Raw genomic sequence first — 18,716 nt, 5'->3', positions numbered from 1 at the left:
CTAGAAATATAAATTAAATACTAAATGTCTGAGCACCCTAAGATGGTAAGTCTGTCCTTAGATTGTTTGAATCCTGTGGGGTCTTCTTTGTCTTCTGTTGTTAGTGTTTTCCTAGGTGTGCATTGCCAGAATAATGCAGTTTTGTCTGCATTATACACTTGCTCAGGACTGAAGTGCTTGTCAGTTACGAGTTTTGCAAATTCATCCACATACTCTGCAGCTCCTTCATGGTTTGCAGACCGCTTTTCTCCGCACACTTTATTCATGGAAATTGTATGACACTTCTTGAATCTTTGAAGCCATCCTTCACTATGGTCACGCTCATGTAATTTAAGTTCTTTATGAACAACTTAGCCTGGTCCATTATCGTGCTACCTGAAAAGTTAACTCCATCTCTAACATGCTGTCGAAACCATTTCATCACTCGATCGTGCTCAGTACCCTTACCATCTTTCATAGTTTTTCTAATTGTCATTTGCTTCTTGGAATCGGTGTGCATAGAATTTCAATATTTTTTCCCTTTGCTTCTTTATATCATAAACAGCTGATGAACCAATACCGTAGATGTCACACAGTTCACGCACCAAAACAATACGGTCCATTTCTTCAACAGTTCTACTTTATCTTGGATCAATATGGACTGGTGTTTATGTCTGACACCATGACTGACACTCTTCTACGTCTTAGAAGCCATAGCTAGGGTTAAATTCAAGCAAAATAAGCTAAGAATCTCACAGAATTGCGATATCACCACCAACAAGTGCAGTGCAAAGAATGTAAATAAGCGCACCCTGCATATGTCATCTGTGGCTGCCCAGTAAACTAGTCTGGTCGCTGCAGTAATTTCAAGTTCCCTCACGTAATTTTGTCCGGACTAAAGGAGGTGCTGAACCATCAGCTGCCAGAAATTCGGTGGTATACTTGTATCAAAGACAGACTCTAGACTATGAAGGGAGTGGTTGAAAAAGTACAGGTGATATGATGGTTAAGTAGGTTTAGTGTATAAGGAAGCTAGAAGTAAGATGGAGGAAAAAAGTAAAGGATTCCTTGCAGGAGAGGTGCATGATGTACCGTAATGAGAATGCAGAGGAATCTATATAAGATACTCATAATTTATAAATGACATATAGTAATGAATATATGTAATGAAGTACTAGAAATAATGTACAGACCTTCCAAGTGAGTTCCAAGTTTAAGTTCAACCTTGGGGGACTGTGAAACATTTAGAGATTTGTTGTGTCTCCTTGAAGCTGATTCTGTTGACAAAAATGGGAGAGTAAAAATTAGTGCAATATCTATTCCATATCAAGTACAAAAAAAAAAATAACGTTACACTTTACATAATGAGGAGTGATTATTGCACTTGTTCAATACATTGCACTGATGTAACTGGTAGTGATACAACAAATGGAAAATGGAGTAAGACTATCATTTATATTATTTCTTTTTATTACCCCATTTTCTGGATACATCAACTAGTGGGCTCTTTAAACTCAAAATGTACTTTACAACAATTGATTATTAATCACTCAAAACTTTTCTCTTCCCTCCTTTTTCTCTATTCTGCCAAAGATATGAGTACCATTCATCGGAAGAAGTTTTTTCTATTAATATTTTCACAGTTTTATCGTATTTTTCTTATAATTTGCTCACTTTTCTCGCCTTATTGAGGTAGCCTTTGCAAGAGATGACTGAGCCTTTGAGGTAAAATTCTCACTTGGCTCCTATTTCCATCTCTACTTTTAGAATGCAATACTAAAAGACAGGAGGATTTACATCCCTTCTTAGTCATCTACAACATGCAAGATGCTTCCCAATCCCAAGGGAGTGGGGAGGGATATTTCTTAGTGCAGTAAAAGAACAGTGATTGGTATGTAGTGATTATCCAAGTATGTACTACATTTTTGACAAAAATTCTTAGGGTTCTTCTCTGGTCTCACCATGGTCAGCAAAGAATGAGGTGTTTCAACATGATAATGCAAACATTATACTGTCACATGAAAATAATGTAGTTAGAAGAATGAAAACTTTTCCTCTCTGAGGATGAACCTCTTGAGCAGCGAGTCCTTATCCACTTTCATATATGGGTGGAGTACATACAGACTCCCCCCCCCCCATCCCCCTATCTTTGATAATTATTCCACCATTTTGTTGGCTAATTGCTCTTTCACAGGGTCCTCCCTAACAAGAAGTGGCCCTTAAGATCATGCTGTCATGCACTCATTGTCATGGTACTTGTTCCCACTGAATTCAGTTCATCAGATCACTGCTGGCATAAAAAAAAGTATTTTCAGAATGGAAGGGGGAAAGGATACAAAGTGTAAAACAAAATGACACTCATGTGGCTTTATCTTGTAGAAAAAAGGTATTTCATTCCTCAAAAGTTGCTTTATTTCCTACAAGCAGAGTGCTGAAACCCACTTGGAGGAAAAGGGTTAACTACAGTCAAGCTGAAAAACAAAAGAAGAAAGGACCATTATAAATATTTGCATAATAAGCTGATCTGGCCTTTTTGAGTTCATTCCACTCTGTTGGAATGACCATGGCCATTTGAGCGAGGTAAAAAGTCCAGCCTAAGATAATGCCTTACTAAGGTATTATGAGAATGCCAGAGAGCTCTCTGATGAGCTACCTAAGGGCAAAGATTTTACAAAAAGTCATGGTATAGCCCATCCACCTGATGTATGGGGCTCTGGCAGACAAAGTTGTGCAAGTAGGACCAGTTTCTTAATCTAAAGAGGTTTCAAAGTTCCAGGATGAACATATAAATGGCCTTGACAGTTCTGGTGAGGTCAAGGTCATTACTAACATATTCCACTGAATAAAAACTGGGGTTGACATGATATCAATGGACTGAACCAGGGCAAGTGAAGCCTCTGGGGTGAAACCATGGAAAGGTCTGTGGGGTCTGGTTGTGGATAGGGAGCTGTGGTTTCAGTGAATTACACAACAGCTGGTGTTACCTTGTTAATGCAGGAAACAGCAATCATATGTGGAAAAAAAACAATAGCGCTACTATAGGGAAATTTTCCATCGATTGATTTTGAAAGGGTTATTTCTAAATTCAACAGTTTTATTCTTGACCAGGCACTTCAGAATTGGGTTAATTTTAGCCCAACTAAGGTCCTTATCAATACAGGATTCTTGTACTTGGACACTGCATGAATCTACATTTTCCTCCAGAACCTAAGATTATTATATTAGGAAAAGAGATTTCATAAGGAGACATTCTGGAGCTATACTGCCCACAGTGGTTTAGAGTGTATGAGATCTAAGACCTTGGATAGCTCCCATTAGGGATAAGAGGTGAAGCAAATGGTCTCCTCAAACAGAGTAATCTAAGAAGAATGTCTTACATAAGATCAAATAAGTTAACACTAAAACCTACTGATGGCACTCTTATAAGAATCAACAGTGTTACTAAACTTAATGTTATTGTGGAAAAGGCTAATGAAGAATTCCAAACATAAACCATGTGTTACATCTGGTTGATCAGATTCCCCCAAATGAAATGACTTTAAACTGACTGGTACAGTCTCAAAGTGGAAAGACAAAAACTAAGAGATCATGTGTAAGCCACTCCCCAAAACACTGTGTCATTTATGAATATCAAGATGCAGAGTCCAGAACCTAGAACTCTGAGACTGGGCTCTAGTTGGGTGTTTGAGATGTCATGAAAAATCAAAAGGGGAACTTTCAACACCTAAAACAGTCTCTGGCAAGAATCACTATGCCTCGAAAACTAGACAGTTTATGAAAAAATTTCCTGCAGAGATTTTATTGAGGGAAAAAAGATAAATCTGCATCCAAGCATTCCAGATTCTCTACATTCAAACTCCCATTCCAATCAACCTGTCTCTGTCCACTGCTAAACTTAAAAATGCTTTCATTCTTATTAAAGTAAATTTTCATTGTTCCCCTTCATGCTCTTCTAAACTCACAAAACAACTTCTGTAATCTCTTACTTGAATCAGCCAACAAGAGCCTGGACATCAGCATACACCAACTAACTCATTTCTTTTTTTCTTCTTTATACAAATGTTAAATACTCAGGTGTATTTTTGCTAAAAAAAAACAAGAAAGTTTTCATTATCATTATAGCAAACAATGAAAATAGAAGCATCTGGTAATTCCACACAGAGGATCTCATTTACCCTTCTAATTGTACCCAATACCCTTTCTATCTTGGGGGTGTCATCACTAGATAAGGAGAGCAAGTACACCACTATATGATGATATCCATGAGAAAGTTTTGATATTATTAAAACTACATCCTGTGTTTCAAAATGTAAAGAATGACAAGCGAGTGATACTTTTCTGATGACTGTAAAAGTAACATAAGTAACCATGACTAAGGAGCAAATCAAAACTGAAGCTGGGTATGAACTAGCATCCTGACATCGGGTGGATGAAAAAAAAATAACTGTTTCTTGGATGTAGGTAGTCATTCATCTGAAAATACACCGCTGAGGTATTCTAGATACTACAGAACTGAGAGAACATGATCTAAACTAGTTAACTACTCATAAAAAGTGGGCTGGATATGTGGCAGTAGGGGCCTCTGCTACTCCATGAGGACCACATGAAAGAGCAAATGGCTGATATCATTGGTGAATTGATTGTCCAAAGGGATAAATCCACGTAAATTTCACCTAAGTATGAAGTGGGTTAGACACTACAAGCTAAGCATTCTCACTGCTCATGGGGCTCCCACCAATAAAAGAAAACTAATCAACTGAATTAAGATAAACCCTTCCTTAATAACTGGTGCTTGTTAGGTTTAGGGAAAAAAAGAAAACTTAAAAATCTACAAATTAAAATTAAATTAAAGCACAGTTAAAAAAGTCATATATCAAAACTGAAAAGACATGGAATACTGGAACATACAAGATACACCTACTTGAATCAACTTGCATCATCCAACCATGAGATAACTCCTTGTCCATTTGTTTGTCCGTCTGTCTGATTGCTCATCTGTCATTATGTACTTGGTTTCCATACTATAAGTGAAGGCTTTTATATTACTGACAAAATGTTTCCTACTTTTTTTAAATAATTTAGTCAGAGGTCAAGGTAACTTTCACAATATGCATAAATCTGGTTAAAAAAATATGAGCTTGCATTTCAAAAATATCATACAACAATGGAACTTATCACATGGCTTTTCTAAATAACAAAAGAGACTTCCCAGGTTTACCGGTCACTAAGTCAAAAGTAAAGATAACTGACATTAAAAACAAATTTCATCTTTGTAAAACAACAGATTTTTGAGCATCTTAGTCTGCAGTTATTACAGATTTATGCATTCTTAAAGAAATAAAAAAAAAAATGTATTGCAGATGCCTTAAAATTCATAACCAAATACAGAGAAACCTCAAAAAGTCAAATCTGGATTGCCTGAAATTCTGCTTGAGTAAAAGTTATGAACTATTCCTGGAAACAGAATGAGAAAAGCCATAAAATAATGCCTCTGATAGAAAAAATTTCTGGACTGGTTGTTCCCACTGTGTTGACCTTTTGTTTGGCATTTGCAAGAAAAATAATGCCAAAATCCATCACAAAAGTGAAGTACAACCCTTGTGTCTGATGATGAAAAAAAAAAAAAATCCACCTGAATACATCTGTAGATGATGCAAAGGTCATGGAATAAGCAAAAAGTGAGCAGGATTACATCAACTTACAGGGGGACCTATAGAAACTCCAAAGTTGCCAATACATGGTTGGTCAAATTAAACCTGAGTAAAAGTAATGGAGATGGAACAAAGTGAAAGAAAGCCTCATTATGATTAATAATTAGCAAGAAACAAGTTTTAGGATTCTGTGTGAAAAAGACTTGGGAGCTGCCTTCATCCCTAACTACAGAGCTATGGAGATAAACTGTCAACTGGCAAATATCTAAATAACATTCAAATACGAATAAGGAAATATTCAGCAAGCTGTTCACATCCCATGTAAGTCCAAAACTAGAATATGCTTCTTAGGTATAGTCACTGCACCTAAAGAAGAACAAAGAGGGAGGCAACAAAAATGGTACCAGAAGTAAGAGAGCTGAGTTACAGGCAAAGGCTTGAGGCTTTAAATTTTCCCAACTTGGAAGAGGAGTGAAGAGTGACCTGACTCACAACCTTTATTTTTATTTTTCAAACTAATGGTGTGGACAGTGAACAGTTCTTCGAGAATTGTAGGGACAGAGTAACCAGTGGACACAACATGCAATAAAGCAATAAGCTTGTTATAAAATATGCAAAGAACTACGTTTATAGTAACAGACAGTGGTAAATAAATAGAATATGATGAAACAAGACATGGTTAAAGCAGACAGCATACAAAAATTTTACCAATAGTTTGGCAGTTGAGAATGTTCAATAGATGGGGCCCCTCAAGTGTAAAACTCCCTCTCTGTACAATACAAATAAATAATTACACAAACATATACAACATAAATAAATTCAAGAGGTTGTTTGATAGCAGAGAAAGCTTAAAAGATGATCCCCACAAGTGTAAACTTTCCTCTCCTACTTAACTATCTATATCTCTGATGCCTGTCCCTTCCAGGAACTCCCTCAAGGGGATTGCCACAGCAAAAGTCTCCTTAACTGGTTAACTCCAGTGCCTGTTCTTCATCTTTAGTAGCTCACCCTTCTCCTTAACTGGTTAACTCCAGTGCCTGTTCTTCATCTTTAGTAGCTCACCCTTAACAGGCCACTGGCAGAGGGCAACTCTAGCAAAGCGTATTCAGGGGCTTTTACTTAATGTTCCTACCGACTACTTCTGCCTAATGTTCCAACATACTACTTCTAATTAATGCTCCTGCCAAATGTTCTTACCTACTACTACTGAAATTCTTCCTAATGCTCCAGCCTAAAGTTCCTTCCCATTACTTCTCTTTATTGTTCCAATAATTTTGCCAAAAGTCAGGGGTTGCACACATGGCTCACCACAGGAAAATCTGGAGTTATGAAGAATGAGATGTGCGAATTTAGTGTTGTTAAGTGTTATATGTGGCAAGGAGATTTTGTATGTTTTTTAACAGAAAGCCAGCACTCCAAGTGTGGGTGAAGGAGAAATAAAAAACAGCTACCTGGGTCAGAAAAGTGCAACTTGACAGCCACTAAAGTGCTGGGTCACTATGCAGCTGTCACTACCCCAAATGATACTCAGACAAGTAGCACTGGTAATATACCTCCCTAGTCAATGGCTGCCTAACAACTACCATTTACTACTCCCTCTCCATACACTACAAATTAATTACACCAATGCATCAGGGTAGTGTTTATGTAGTCTACACAACACAGTTCAAACCTAACAACATCTGTTTGGGTATGTTTGAAGGAATAGTAGGTCCAACAATAGCTGTCATGTGTAATGCACTGAAACCACAGCTCCTTATCCACATCCAGGCCCCACAGACCTTTCCGTTGTTTATCCCAGACGCTTCACATGCCCTGGTTCAGTCCATTGACAGCACGTCCACCCAGGTGTACCATGTCATTCCATTTCACTCTATTCCATGTACACCTCTCACCCTCCTGTATGTTCTGGCCCCAATCACTCAAAATCTTTTTCACTCCATCCTTCCACCCGTGTTTGGTCTCCCACTTCTTGTTCCCTCCACCTCTAACACATATATCCTATTTGTCAACCTTTCCCCACTCATTTTCTCCATATGTTCAAACCATATCAACACACCGACTTCTGCTCTCTCAACCACATTCTTTTCATTTCCACACATCTCTCTTACCCTTACATTAATTATCTGGTCAAATCACCTCACACCACATATTGTCCTCAAACAATACATCCATCATCTTTCACGAGAATACGTGGGTATTCTTTCCCTCTTATCTCCAGGGATCATTATCATTACTTATATTATCATCATCATTATCATTATTATTTTTTTTTTTTTGCTTTGTCGCTGTCTCCCGCGTTTGCGAGGTAGCGCAAGGAAACAGACGAAAGAAATGGCCCAACCCACCCCCATACACATGTATATACATACGTCCACACACGCAAATATACATACCTACACAGCTTTCCATGCTTTACCCCAGACGCTTCACATGCCCTGATTCAATCCATTGACAGCACGTCAACCCCGGTATACCACATCGATCCAATTCACTCTATTCCTTGCCCTCCTTTCACCCTCCTGCATGTTCAGGCCCCGATCACACAAAATCTTTTTCACTCCATCTTTCCACCTCCAATTTGGTCTCCCACTTCTCCTCGCTCCCTCCACCTCCGACACATATATCCTCTTGGTCAATCTTTCCCCACTCATTCTCTCCATGTGCCCAAACCATTTCAAAACACCCTCTTCTGCTCTCTCAACCACGCTTTTTATTTCCACACATCTCTCTTACCCTTACGTCACTTACTCGATCAAACCACCTCACACCACACATTGTCCTCAAACATCTCATTTCCAGCACATCCATCCTCCTGCGCACAACTCTATCCATAGCCCACGCCTCGCAACCATACAACATTGTTGGAACCACTATTCCTTCAAACATACCCATTTTTGCTTTCCGAGATAATGTTCTCGACTTCCACACATTCTTCAAGGCTCCCAGGATTTTCGCCCCCTCCCCCACCCTATGATCCACTTCTGCTTCCATGGTTCCATCCGCTGCCAGATCCACTCCTAGATATCTAAAACACTTTACTTCCTCCAGTTTTTCTCCATTCAAACTTACCTCCCAATTGACTTGACCCTCAACCCTACTGTACCTAATAACCTTGCTCTTATTCACATTTACTCTTAACTTTCTTCTTTCACACACTTTACCAAACTCAGTCACCAGCTTCTGCAGTTTCTCACATGAATCAGCCACCAGCGCTGTATCATCAGCGAACAAAAACTGACTCACTTCCCAAGCTCTCTCATCCCCAACAGACTTCATACTTGCCCCTCTTTCCAAAACTCTTGCATTCACCTCCCTAACAACCCCATCCACAAACAAATTAAACAACCATGGAGACATCATTATTATTATTATTATTATTTTTTTATTTTTTATTTTTTGCTTTGTCGCTATCTCCCGCGTTTGCAAGGTAGCACAAGGAAACAGACGAAAGAAATGGCCCAACCCACCCCATACACCTGTATATACATACGTCCACACACGCAAATATACATACCTACACAGCTTTCCATGGTTTACCCCAGACGCTTCACATGCCGTGATTCAATCCACTGACAGCACGTCTACCTCGGTATACCACATCGATCCAATTCACTCTATTCCTTGCCCTCCTTTCACCCTCCTGCATGTTCAGGCCCCGATCACACAAAATCTTTTTCACTCCATCTTTCCACCTCCAATTTGGTCTCCCACTTCTCCTCGTTCCCTCCACCTCCGACACATATATCCTCTTGGTCAATCTTTCCTCACTCATTCTCTCCATGTGCCCAAACCATTTCAAAACACCCTCTCCTGCTCTCTCAACCACACTCTTTTTATTTCCACATATCTCTCTTACCCTTACGTCACTTACTCGATCAAACCACCTCACACCACACATTGTCCTCAAACATCTCATTTCCAGCACATCCATCCTCCTGCGCACAACTCTATCCATAGCCCACGCCTCGCAACCATACAACATTGTTGGAACCACTATTCCTTCAAACATACCCATTTTTGCTTTCCGAGATAATGTTCTTGACTTCCAAACATTCTTCAAGGCTCCCAGGATTTTCGCCCCCTCCCCCACCCTATGATCCACTTCCACTTCCATGGTTCCATCTGCTGCCAGATCCACTCCCAGATATCTAAAACACTTTACTTCCTCCAGTTTTTCTCCATTCAAACTTACCTCCCAATTGACTTGACCCTCAACCCTACTGTACCTAATTACCTTGCTCTTATTCACATTTACTCTTAACTTTCTTCTTTCACACACTTTACCAAACTCAGTCACCAGCTTATTATTATTATTATTATTATTATTATTATTATTATTATTATTATTATCACTATTCATTTGTATCAATTATACTTAATCACTGTTTCCTACATCAGCGAGTTAGCACCAGGAAACAGATGAAGAATGGCCCATCCACTCATATACACATATATATACATAAATGCTCATGCATGCACACATACATGCATATACATATCAAAATATGCATATATACACATGTACATATTCATACTTGCTGCCTTTATCCATTCCAGTCGCTACACCGCCACACAAAAAATAACATCCCCCACACCCTTCAGCGAGGTAGCGCCAGGAAAAGACAAAAAAGGCCACATTCGTTCACTCTCAGTCTCTATGTAATGAATAATGTCCCAAAACCACAGCTCCCTTTCCACTTCCAGGCCCCATAGACCTTTCCCTAGTTTACCTCAGACGTTTCACATGCCCTGGTTCAGTCCATTGGCAGCACCTTGATCCTGGTACATCACATCAATCCATTTCACTCCATTCCTTGCCTACCTTTCACCCTCCTGTATGTTCAGGTCCTGATTGCTCAAAATCTTTTTCACTCATCTTTCCACCTCCATATTATTATCATTGTTGTTATCATCATTGTTATCATTATTATCAGTATTATTATTATCATCATTATTATCATGTAGAATATATAAAATAGCCTTCATTAAGGTAATCAGTTGCCTATGGCACTTCAGATAAAAAAAAATCAGCAAAGTGTATTTCCATTGTGATTTAACAAATCTGTAATGAACATTATGTCTAAAACATTTCAGTGCATTACAGCAAGGGCTCAATATACAGTATTTCAATTAGACTGTACGTAAGCATATCAGGTTACAGAGGGAAACACTTACACAGCAATGTGGATAACTGGTTTTTTGCAAAGCAGAAGTTAACTTGAATTTCAAGGCAGTCCCATTGAGATTTGACTTATTGAGATGATACTATATGAACAAAACTTCATGTAATTGTTTTATTTGTTTCCTCAGTAATTTTGAGAACTAAGCTTAAGGATAAGAAAGCTAAAACTTTAAACAATATTCCAATATATTGTACCTTGAGTTCAAAAGGTAGTACAATGGAAATGAGGAAAAACCAACATAATCCTGATAGTTATTTTATATTCAAATGTTACATAATGTCCTACATTAGTAAGGTAACACCAGGAACAGATAACAGATAACCTCATTTGCCCACATCCACTTTCTAGCTGTGATGTATAATGCACCAAAACCAGGGCCCTCCATTCACAGCTAAACCCCACATTCCTTTCCATAGTTTTCCCTAACAACATCATAAACCCTGGTTGAGTCTACAGACAAAATGTTGCCTCCTGTATACCACAATGCCAGAATCCCATGTACACCTCACACCTTCCTCCTTGTTCAAGTTTCGATAACTCAAAAGACTTTTCACTCCATACTTCCAACTTATACTTCATTTCCTCATCCTCCATGTTCCCTTCACTTCTGTCAGTTTCTACTTACTCATCCTCTCCTTATGTCCATACCATTTCAGCCATACTCTTCTTATTACCACACCTCTTCTCTTATCCTCTCATTTCTTACTTGATCAACCCTTCTCACACCACATTTTGATCTCAAACATTTCATCCCCAACAGATGCATCTTCCATTCTTTTTGATTTATGGCCAATGCCTTGCATCCATACATCACTCTTAGGACAACCAAAACATCTTGGCCCTCACAGACAGTGTTAGTGACCTCTCTTTCCATACATTTCTCACTGCATCAAGCACTTTGTCCCCTCACCAATCCAATGGTTCACTTTAGCTCCCAATGCTCATGTACCACTAAATCTACTCCCAAGTCTCTTATGCACTCCACTTCCTTCTAGGTTCACTTCACTCAAACTAACTTGTCTCACTCTCCTGCTAAACCTCATTAATTGCTTTCTTCACATTATCTCTCAGCTTCCTCCTTTCATACATACACATTATAACTCCCCAGTCTGATGCTGAGAACACCACCAATCTCTCAGTCACCACTCTTCCATGTAACTTACCTGATATATATCCTACAAACTTATGCATCTAATTCAAATATTCACCTTCATCCATAAATACTCTGAAAACCCCAACTAACCAAGAAGCAATACATTCATCATCTTTCATAAGAAATATAACTACAATCTATGTACGCCAGATGCTTTGACACACTTCAGGTGCCATGACTCTGTATAACTCCATCTCTCAAAATCCCCACTTTTTGCACCCTATCATCTAACACATTCAACAGTTCTTCAAAGTACTCAGTCCATCTTCTCTTCACCTCTCCTTTGCCAGTTGTTATTTCCACATCTGCTCCCCCTCATTAATGCTCCTATTTGTTCCCCTTAAATTATTTACCTCCTTCAAAAATACTTTCTTATTTTCCTTGACGTTTGTTAATGCTCTCTAATCCATCTCTTATTTGTCCCCTTTCTCAGCCCATGCCTGCCTCCTCTTATACACTTTCCAATCATTTACACCCCTTCCTTGCAGGCAATACCCATAAACAATTTTTGTTTTCAACAAGTAACTTCACTTTCTCATCTCACCACTCACTACTCTTTCTCACATGCCCACATCTCACCTTCTGCATGCCACATATTCCTCTCACACATGTAAACACCATTTCCCTAAACACCTTACATTACTCACAGACTACCCTAGTATTATCTTTAAAAATTCTGAAGATTTAGAGTTTTATACTTTATTGGCATAAATAAAAATCATAGGAAAAGATGTGTTCATGTACTTAAAAAACTATCAATTATCTACAACTGGATGATACAGAATCTCATGAAGTATATAACACTATAAGTATCCATGTTAAAACAGAAACTGAGTTTTCGGGTATCTAATATTCTATCAAGCATGGGCAACAGCAATCATAACTTTAAAACAAATGCAGAATGCCGACTATACTGGAGAGCTCTACACTGGAATACAAATGGTTAAGAAATAATACAGGGGCAGTTATGTTCCAGAGACATAAATGCTCATTCAAATTAATTCACCTTAAAAAGATATACCAGAAAATATTTATTATTCATCTTTTCACTAATATTAAATTGGCTTTACAAACCAATGCATACATTTTGTGAAATCAATCTATAGAAAACACCTAAAAATGAAGGATTCCACTCTAAAGGGGAACCAAATGGCAGATATTCAAACATACATACATAAACATAGAGAAGGGTAAAGAGATGGGCCCCATGAGTGTAGAGCTCCCTCCCTATAATATATATGTAAATGTCTGTGTGTGTATATATATGTGTACATTGAGATGTATAGGTATGTATATTTGCGTGTGTGGATGTGTATGTATATACATGTGTATGTGGGCGGGTTGGGCCATTCTTTCGTCTGTTTCCTTGCGCTACCTCGCTAACGCAGGAGACAGCGACAAAGCAAAATAAATAAAAATAAATATAATCACTCACATTTCTGATAAGATATATGACTGGGTAGATTGTGTGTTCCTGGACAATCAAAAGGTGTTTGACACTATATCATACAGGAAGTTGGCAAGAAGCTGGCGTTTCAGACAGACATAAGAAGACTTAGTATTACCTACCTCCATAAGAGTACATATGATAAGATTTTGCCAACATGGCAGGATTAGTGTGTAGCATTCATTACATGCCTTGCTTGTTAAACTAAAAAAAAAACAGAATGGACTGAATGGATTGATCAAAACACATGGAATACATACAATGGATAGAAAATTATTTTGGTGGATAGGAGCACAGGATGCATGTCAGGGGAGCCTTCTCAAAAAGGGCTGGGGTTGCCAGTGATGCCACATGAACTGGACACACCTAAATATGTTTGAAGATGGTCCTATGATGATGAGAGAAATACAAAATGATGTGGATTCCATCATCTTGCAGAGAGACTTTCACAAGCTCCAAAGCGTGTGATACTATATATTGCTGATGAAATTCAATCTGGCAAATCCAAAGAAATGTTGATAGATCAGAGCAATAATAAAAGACCTAAATATGAATCCTTAATATGAATATGATCAACCAGGAAACATGCTAAAGGAAACTCTGTAAGACAGCTTTTGGGGTTGAAACTGTACCTCAGATGTCACCAAAACACCATGTCAGGATAATTATGGAAATAGACAACCTACTGGCAAATATCATCATTGCTTTTATGTGCAAGGATAAGGAAATGTTTGGCAAGCCCTTCCAGCTCTGTAGAATGGTTATGTCAGACTGAAAGATATGTATGCAAATGACGATGGATTTATAGTAAATGGCAGAGAGCTGGAATTCAAGGATAACAAGTAGGAAAGTGCACCTAATTAAGTTGGATTTGTGGAAACAAAGCTTACTATAAAGATAAGATCTCACCTGAAGATACCAAGGTCATGAGAGAAGTAAAGAATGACGAAGATTGCATCAGCCTACAAGAGAACCTGCAAACACTCCAAACTGGTCAGATAAATAGGTGATGCTATTCAGCCCAAGTATATGCAAGGCAATGAGGATGGGAAAAAGCATAAGATTCATTAGAGTAGTTATTACCTATTGAAAAATAATTCACAGGAATCTGCATGTGAAAGAGACCAGGGGGTTGACACTGTGCCTAATCTATCACTACAGTCACACATTAAAAGAATTTTAAAAAGGCAAACTGTTGGCTAGCAAGTACATAAACTGTAGTAAAGTATATGTATATATATGGATTTATCCCTGGGGATAGGGGAGAAAGAATACTTCCCACGTATTCCCTGCGTGTCGTAGAAGGCGACTAAAAGGGGAGGGAGCGGGGGGCTGGAAATCCTCCCCTCTCGTTTTTTTTTAATTTTCCAAAAGAAGGAACAGAGAATTGGGCCAGGTGAGGGTATTCCCTCAAAGGCCCAGTCTCCTCTGTTCTTAACGCTACCTCGCTAATGCGGGAAATGGCGAATAGTTTGAAAGAAAAGATATATATGGATCAGGATTTTTTTTTTTTTTTTGCTTTGTCGCTGTCTCCCGCGTTTGCGAGGTAGCGCAAGGAAACAGACGAAAGAAATGGCCCAACCCACCCCCATGCATATGTACATACATACGTCCACACACGCAAATATACATACCTACACAGCTTTCCATGGTTTACCCCAGACACTTCACATGCCTTGATTCAATCCACTGACAGCACGTCAACCCCGGTATACCACATCGCTCCAATTCACTCTATTCCTTGCCCTCCTTTCACCCTCCTGCATGTTCAGGCCCCGATCACACAAAATCTTTTTCACTCCATCTTTCCACCTCCAATTTGGTCTCCCTCTTCTCCTCGTTCCCTCCACCTCCGACACATATATTCTCTTGGTCAATCTTTCCTCACTCATTCTCTCCATGTGCCCGAACCATTTCAAAACACCCTCTTCTGCTCTCTCAACTACGCTCTTTTTATTTCCACACATCTCTCTTACCCTTACGTTACTTACTCGATCAAACCACCTCACACCACACATTGTCCTCAAACATCTCATTTCCAGCACATTCATATATATATATATATATATATATATATATATATATATATATATATATATATATATATATATACATATACATATATATATATATATTTTTTTTTTTTTATACTTTGTCGCTGTCTCCCGCGTTTGCGAGGTAGCGCAAGGAAACAGACGAAAGAAATGGCCCAACCCCCCCCCCCATACACATGTACATACACACGTCCACACACGCAAATATACATACCTACACAGCTTTCCATGGTTTATATATATATATATATATATATATATATTTTTTTTTTTTTTTTTTTTTTTTTTTTTTTTTTTTTTATAATTTGTCGCTGTCTCCCGCGTTTGCGAGGTAGCGCAAGGAAACAGACGAAAAGAAATGGCCCAACCCCCCCCCCCCCCATACACATGTACATACACACGTCCACACACGCAAATATACATACCTACACAGCTTTCCATGGTTTACCCCAGACGCTTCACATGCCTTGATTCAATCCACTGACAGCACGTCAACCCCTGTATACCACATGACTCCAATTCACTCTATTTCTTGCCCTCCTTTCACCCTCCTGCATGTTCAGGCCCCGATCACACAAAATCTTTTTCACTCCATCTTTCCACCTCCAATTTGGTCTCCCTCTTCTCCTCGTTCCCTCCACCTCCGACACATATATCCTCTTGGTCAATCTCTCCTCACTCATTCTCTCCATGTGCCCAAACCATTTCAAAACACCCTCTTCTGCTCTCTCGACCACGCTCTTTTTATTTCCACACATCTCTCTTACCCTTACGTTACTTACTCGATCAAACCACCTCACACCACACATTGTCCTCAAACATCTCATTTCCAGCACATCCATCCTCCTGCGCACATCTCTATCCATAGCCCACGCCTCGCAACCATACAGCATTGTTGGAACCACTATTCCCTCAAACATACCCATTTTTGCTTTCCGAGATAATGTTCTCGACTTCCACACATTTTTCAAGGCTCCCAAAATTTTCGCCCCCTCCCCCACCCTATGATCCACTTCCGCTTCCATGGTTCCATCCGCTGACAGATCCACTCCCAGATATCTAAAACACTTCACTTCCTCCAGTTTTTCTCCATTCAAACTCACCTCCCAATTGACTTGACCCTCACCCCTACTGTACCTAATAACCTTGCTCTTATTCACATTTACTCTCAACTTTCTTCTTCCACACACTTTACCAAACTCAGTCACCAGCTTCTGCAGTTTCTCACATGAATCAGCCACCAGCGCTGTATCATCAGCGAACAACAATTGACTCACTTCCCAAGCTCTCTCATCCCCAACAGACTTCATACTTGCCCCTCTTTCCAGGACTCTTGCATTTACCTCCTTTACAACCCCATCCATAAACAAATTAAACAACCATGGAGACATCACACACCCCTGCCGCAAACCTACATTCACTGAGAACCAATCACTTTCCTCTCTTCCTACACGTACACATGCCTTACATCCTCGATAAAAACTTTTCACTGCTTCTAACAACTTGCCTCCCACACCATATATTCTTAATACCTTCCACAGAGCATCTCTATCAACTCTATCATATGCCTTCTCCAGATCCATAAATGCTACATACAAATCCATTTGCTTTTCTAAGTATTTCTCACATACATTCTTCAAAGCAAACACCTGATCCACACATCCTCTACCACTTCTGAAACCGCACTGCTCTTCCCCAATCTGATGCTCTGTACATGCCTTCACCCTCTCAATCAATACCCTCCCATATAATTTACCAGGAATACTCAACAAACTTATACCTCTGTAATTTGAGCACTCACTCTTATCCCCTTTGCCTTTGTACAATGGCACTATGCACGCATTCCGCCAATCCTCAGGCACCTCACCATGAGTCATACATACATTAAATAACCTTACCAACCAGTCAACAATACAGTTGATATATATATATCCCTGGGGATAGGGGAGAAAGAATACTTCCCACGTATTCCCTGCGTGTCGTAGAAGGCGACTAAAAGGGGAGGGAGCGGGTGGCTGGAAATCCTCCCCTCTCGTTTTTTTTTGATTTTCCAAAAGAAGGAACAGAGAAGGGGGCCAGGTGAGGATTTTCCCTCTAAGGCCCAGTCCTCTGTTCTTAACGCTACCTCGCAAACGCGGGAAATGGCGAATAGTATGAAAAAATATATATATATATATATATATATATATATATATATATATATATACTCGATCATATATATATGATCGAGTAAGTAACGTAAGGGTAAGAGAGATGTGTGGAAATAAAAAGAGCGTGGTTGAGAGAGCAGAAGAGGGTGTTTTGAAATGGTTTGGTCACATGGAGAGAATGAGTGAGGAAAGATTGACCAAGAGGATATACGTGTCGGAGGTGGAGGGAACGAGGAGAAGAGGGAGACCAAATTGGAGGTGGAAAGATGGAGTGAAAAAGATTTTGTGTGATCGGGGCCTGAACATGCAGGAGGGTGTAAGGAGGGCAAGGAATAGAGTGAATTGGATCGATGTGGTATACCGGGGTTGACGTGCTGTCAGTGGATTGAATCAAGGCATGTGAAGTGTCTGGGGTAAAGCATGGAAAGCTGTGTAGGTATGTATATTTGCGTGTGTGGACGTATGTATATACATGTGTATGGGGGTGGGTTGGGCCAGTTCTTTCGTCTGTTTCCTTGCGCTACCTCGCAAACGCGGGAGACAGCGAAAAAAAAAAAAAAAAAATATATATATATATATATATATATATATATATATATATATATATATATATATATATATATATATATATATATATATTTTTTTTTTTTTTTTTTATACTTTATATATTTTCTTTCATACTATTCGCAATCTCCCGCATTAGCAAGGTTGCGTTAAGAACAGAGGACTGGACCTTTGAGGGAATATCCTCACCTGGCCCCCTTCTCTGTCCCTTCTTTTGGAAAATTAAAAAAAACCGAGAGGGGAGGATTTCCAGCCCCCCGCTCCCTTCCCTTTTAGTCGCCTTCTACGACATGCAGGGAATACGTGGGAAGTATTCTTTCTCCCCTATCCCTAGGGATAGCTATATGTATATATATAAGGTTAGGAGATGGGGCAACATGAAAGTAAAACTCTCTCCCTGTAACATAACACACAAATAATAATCAGTAGTAATCACACAAAAAAATTCATCTTTATACTTATTGCTGTGTGATCGGGGCCTGAACATGCAGGAGGGTGAAAGGAGTGCAAGGAATAGAGTGAATTGGAGCGA

The 18,716-nt window shown here is 39.2% G+C and overlaps 1 protein-coding gene across 7 annotated transcripts in view; it reads right to left on the bottom strand.

The window, feature by feature from the left end:
* Positions 1-18,716, bottom strand: part of LOC139757752 (peptidylglycine alpha-amidating monooxygenase-like) — a 151,173-nt gene that overhangs the window by 9,776 nt on the left and 122,681 nt on the right. For all 7 annotated transcript variants that reach the window (XM_071678512.1, XM_071678513.1, XM_071678517.1 and 4 more), the window contains one exon: positions 1,173-1,256. In XM_071678512.1, coding sequence (XP_071534613.1) covers positions 1,173-1,256 — 84 coding nt within the window. The remainder of the gene's footprint in view (positions 1-1,172; positions 1,257-18,716) is intronic.

The sequence above is a fragment of the Panulirus ornatus genome, chromosome 28, assembly GCF_036320965.1.
Source record: "Panulirus ornatus isolate Po-2019 chromosome 28, ASM3632096v1, whole genome shotgun sequence".
Taxonomy (NCBI): domain Eukaryota; kingdom Metazoa; phylum Arthropoda; class Malacostraca; order Decapoda; family Palinuridae; genus Panulirus; species Panulirus ornatus.
The sequence above is the reverse complement of the archived record's forward strand: the minus strand, read 5'-3'. Positions and strand labels throughout refer to the sequence as shown.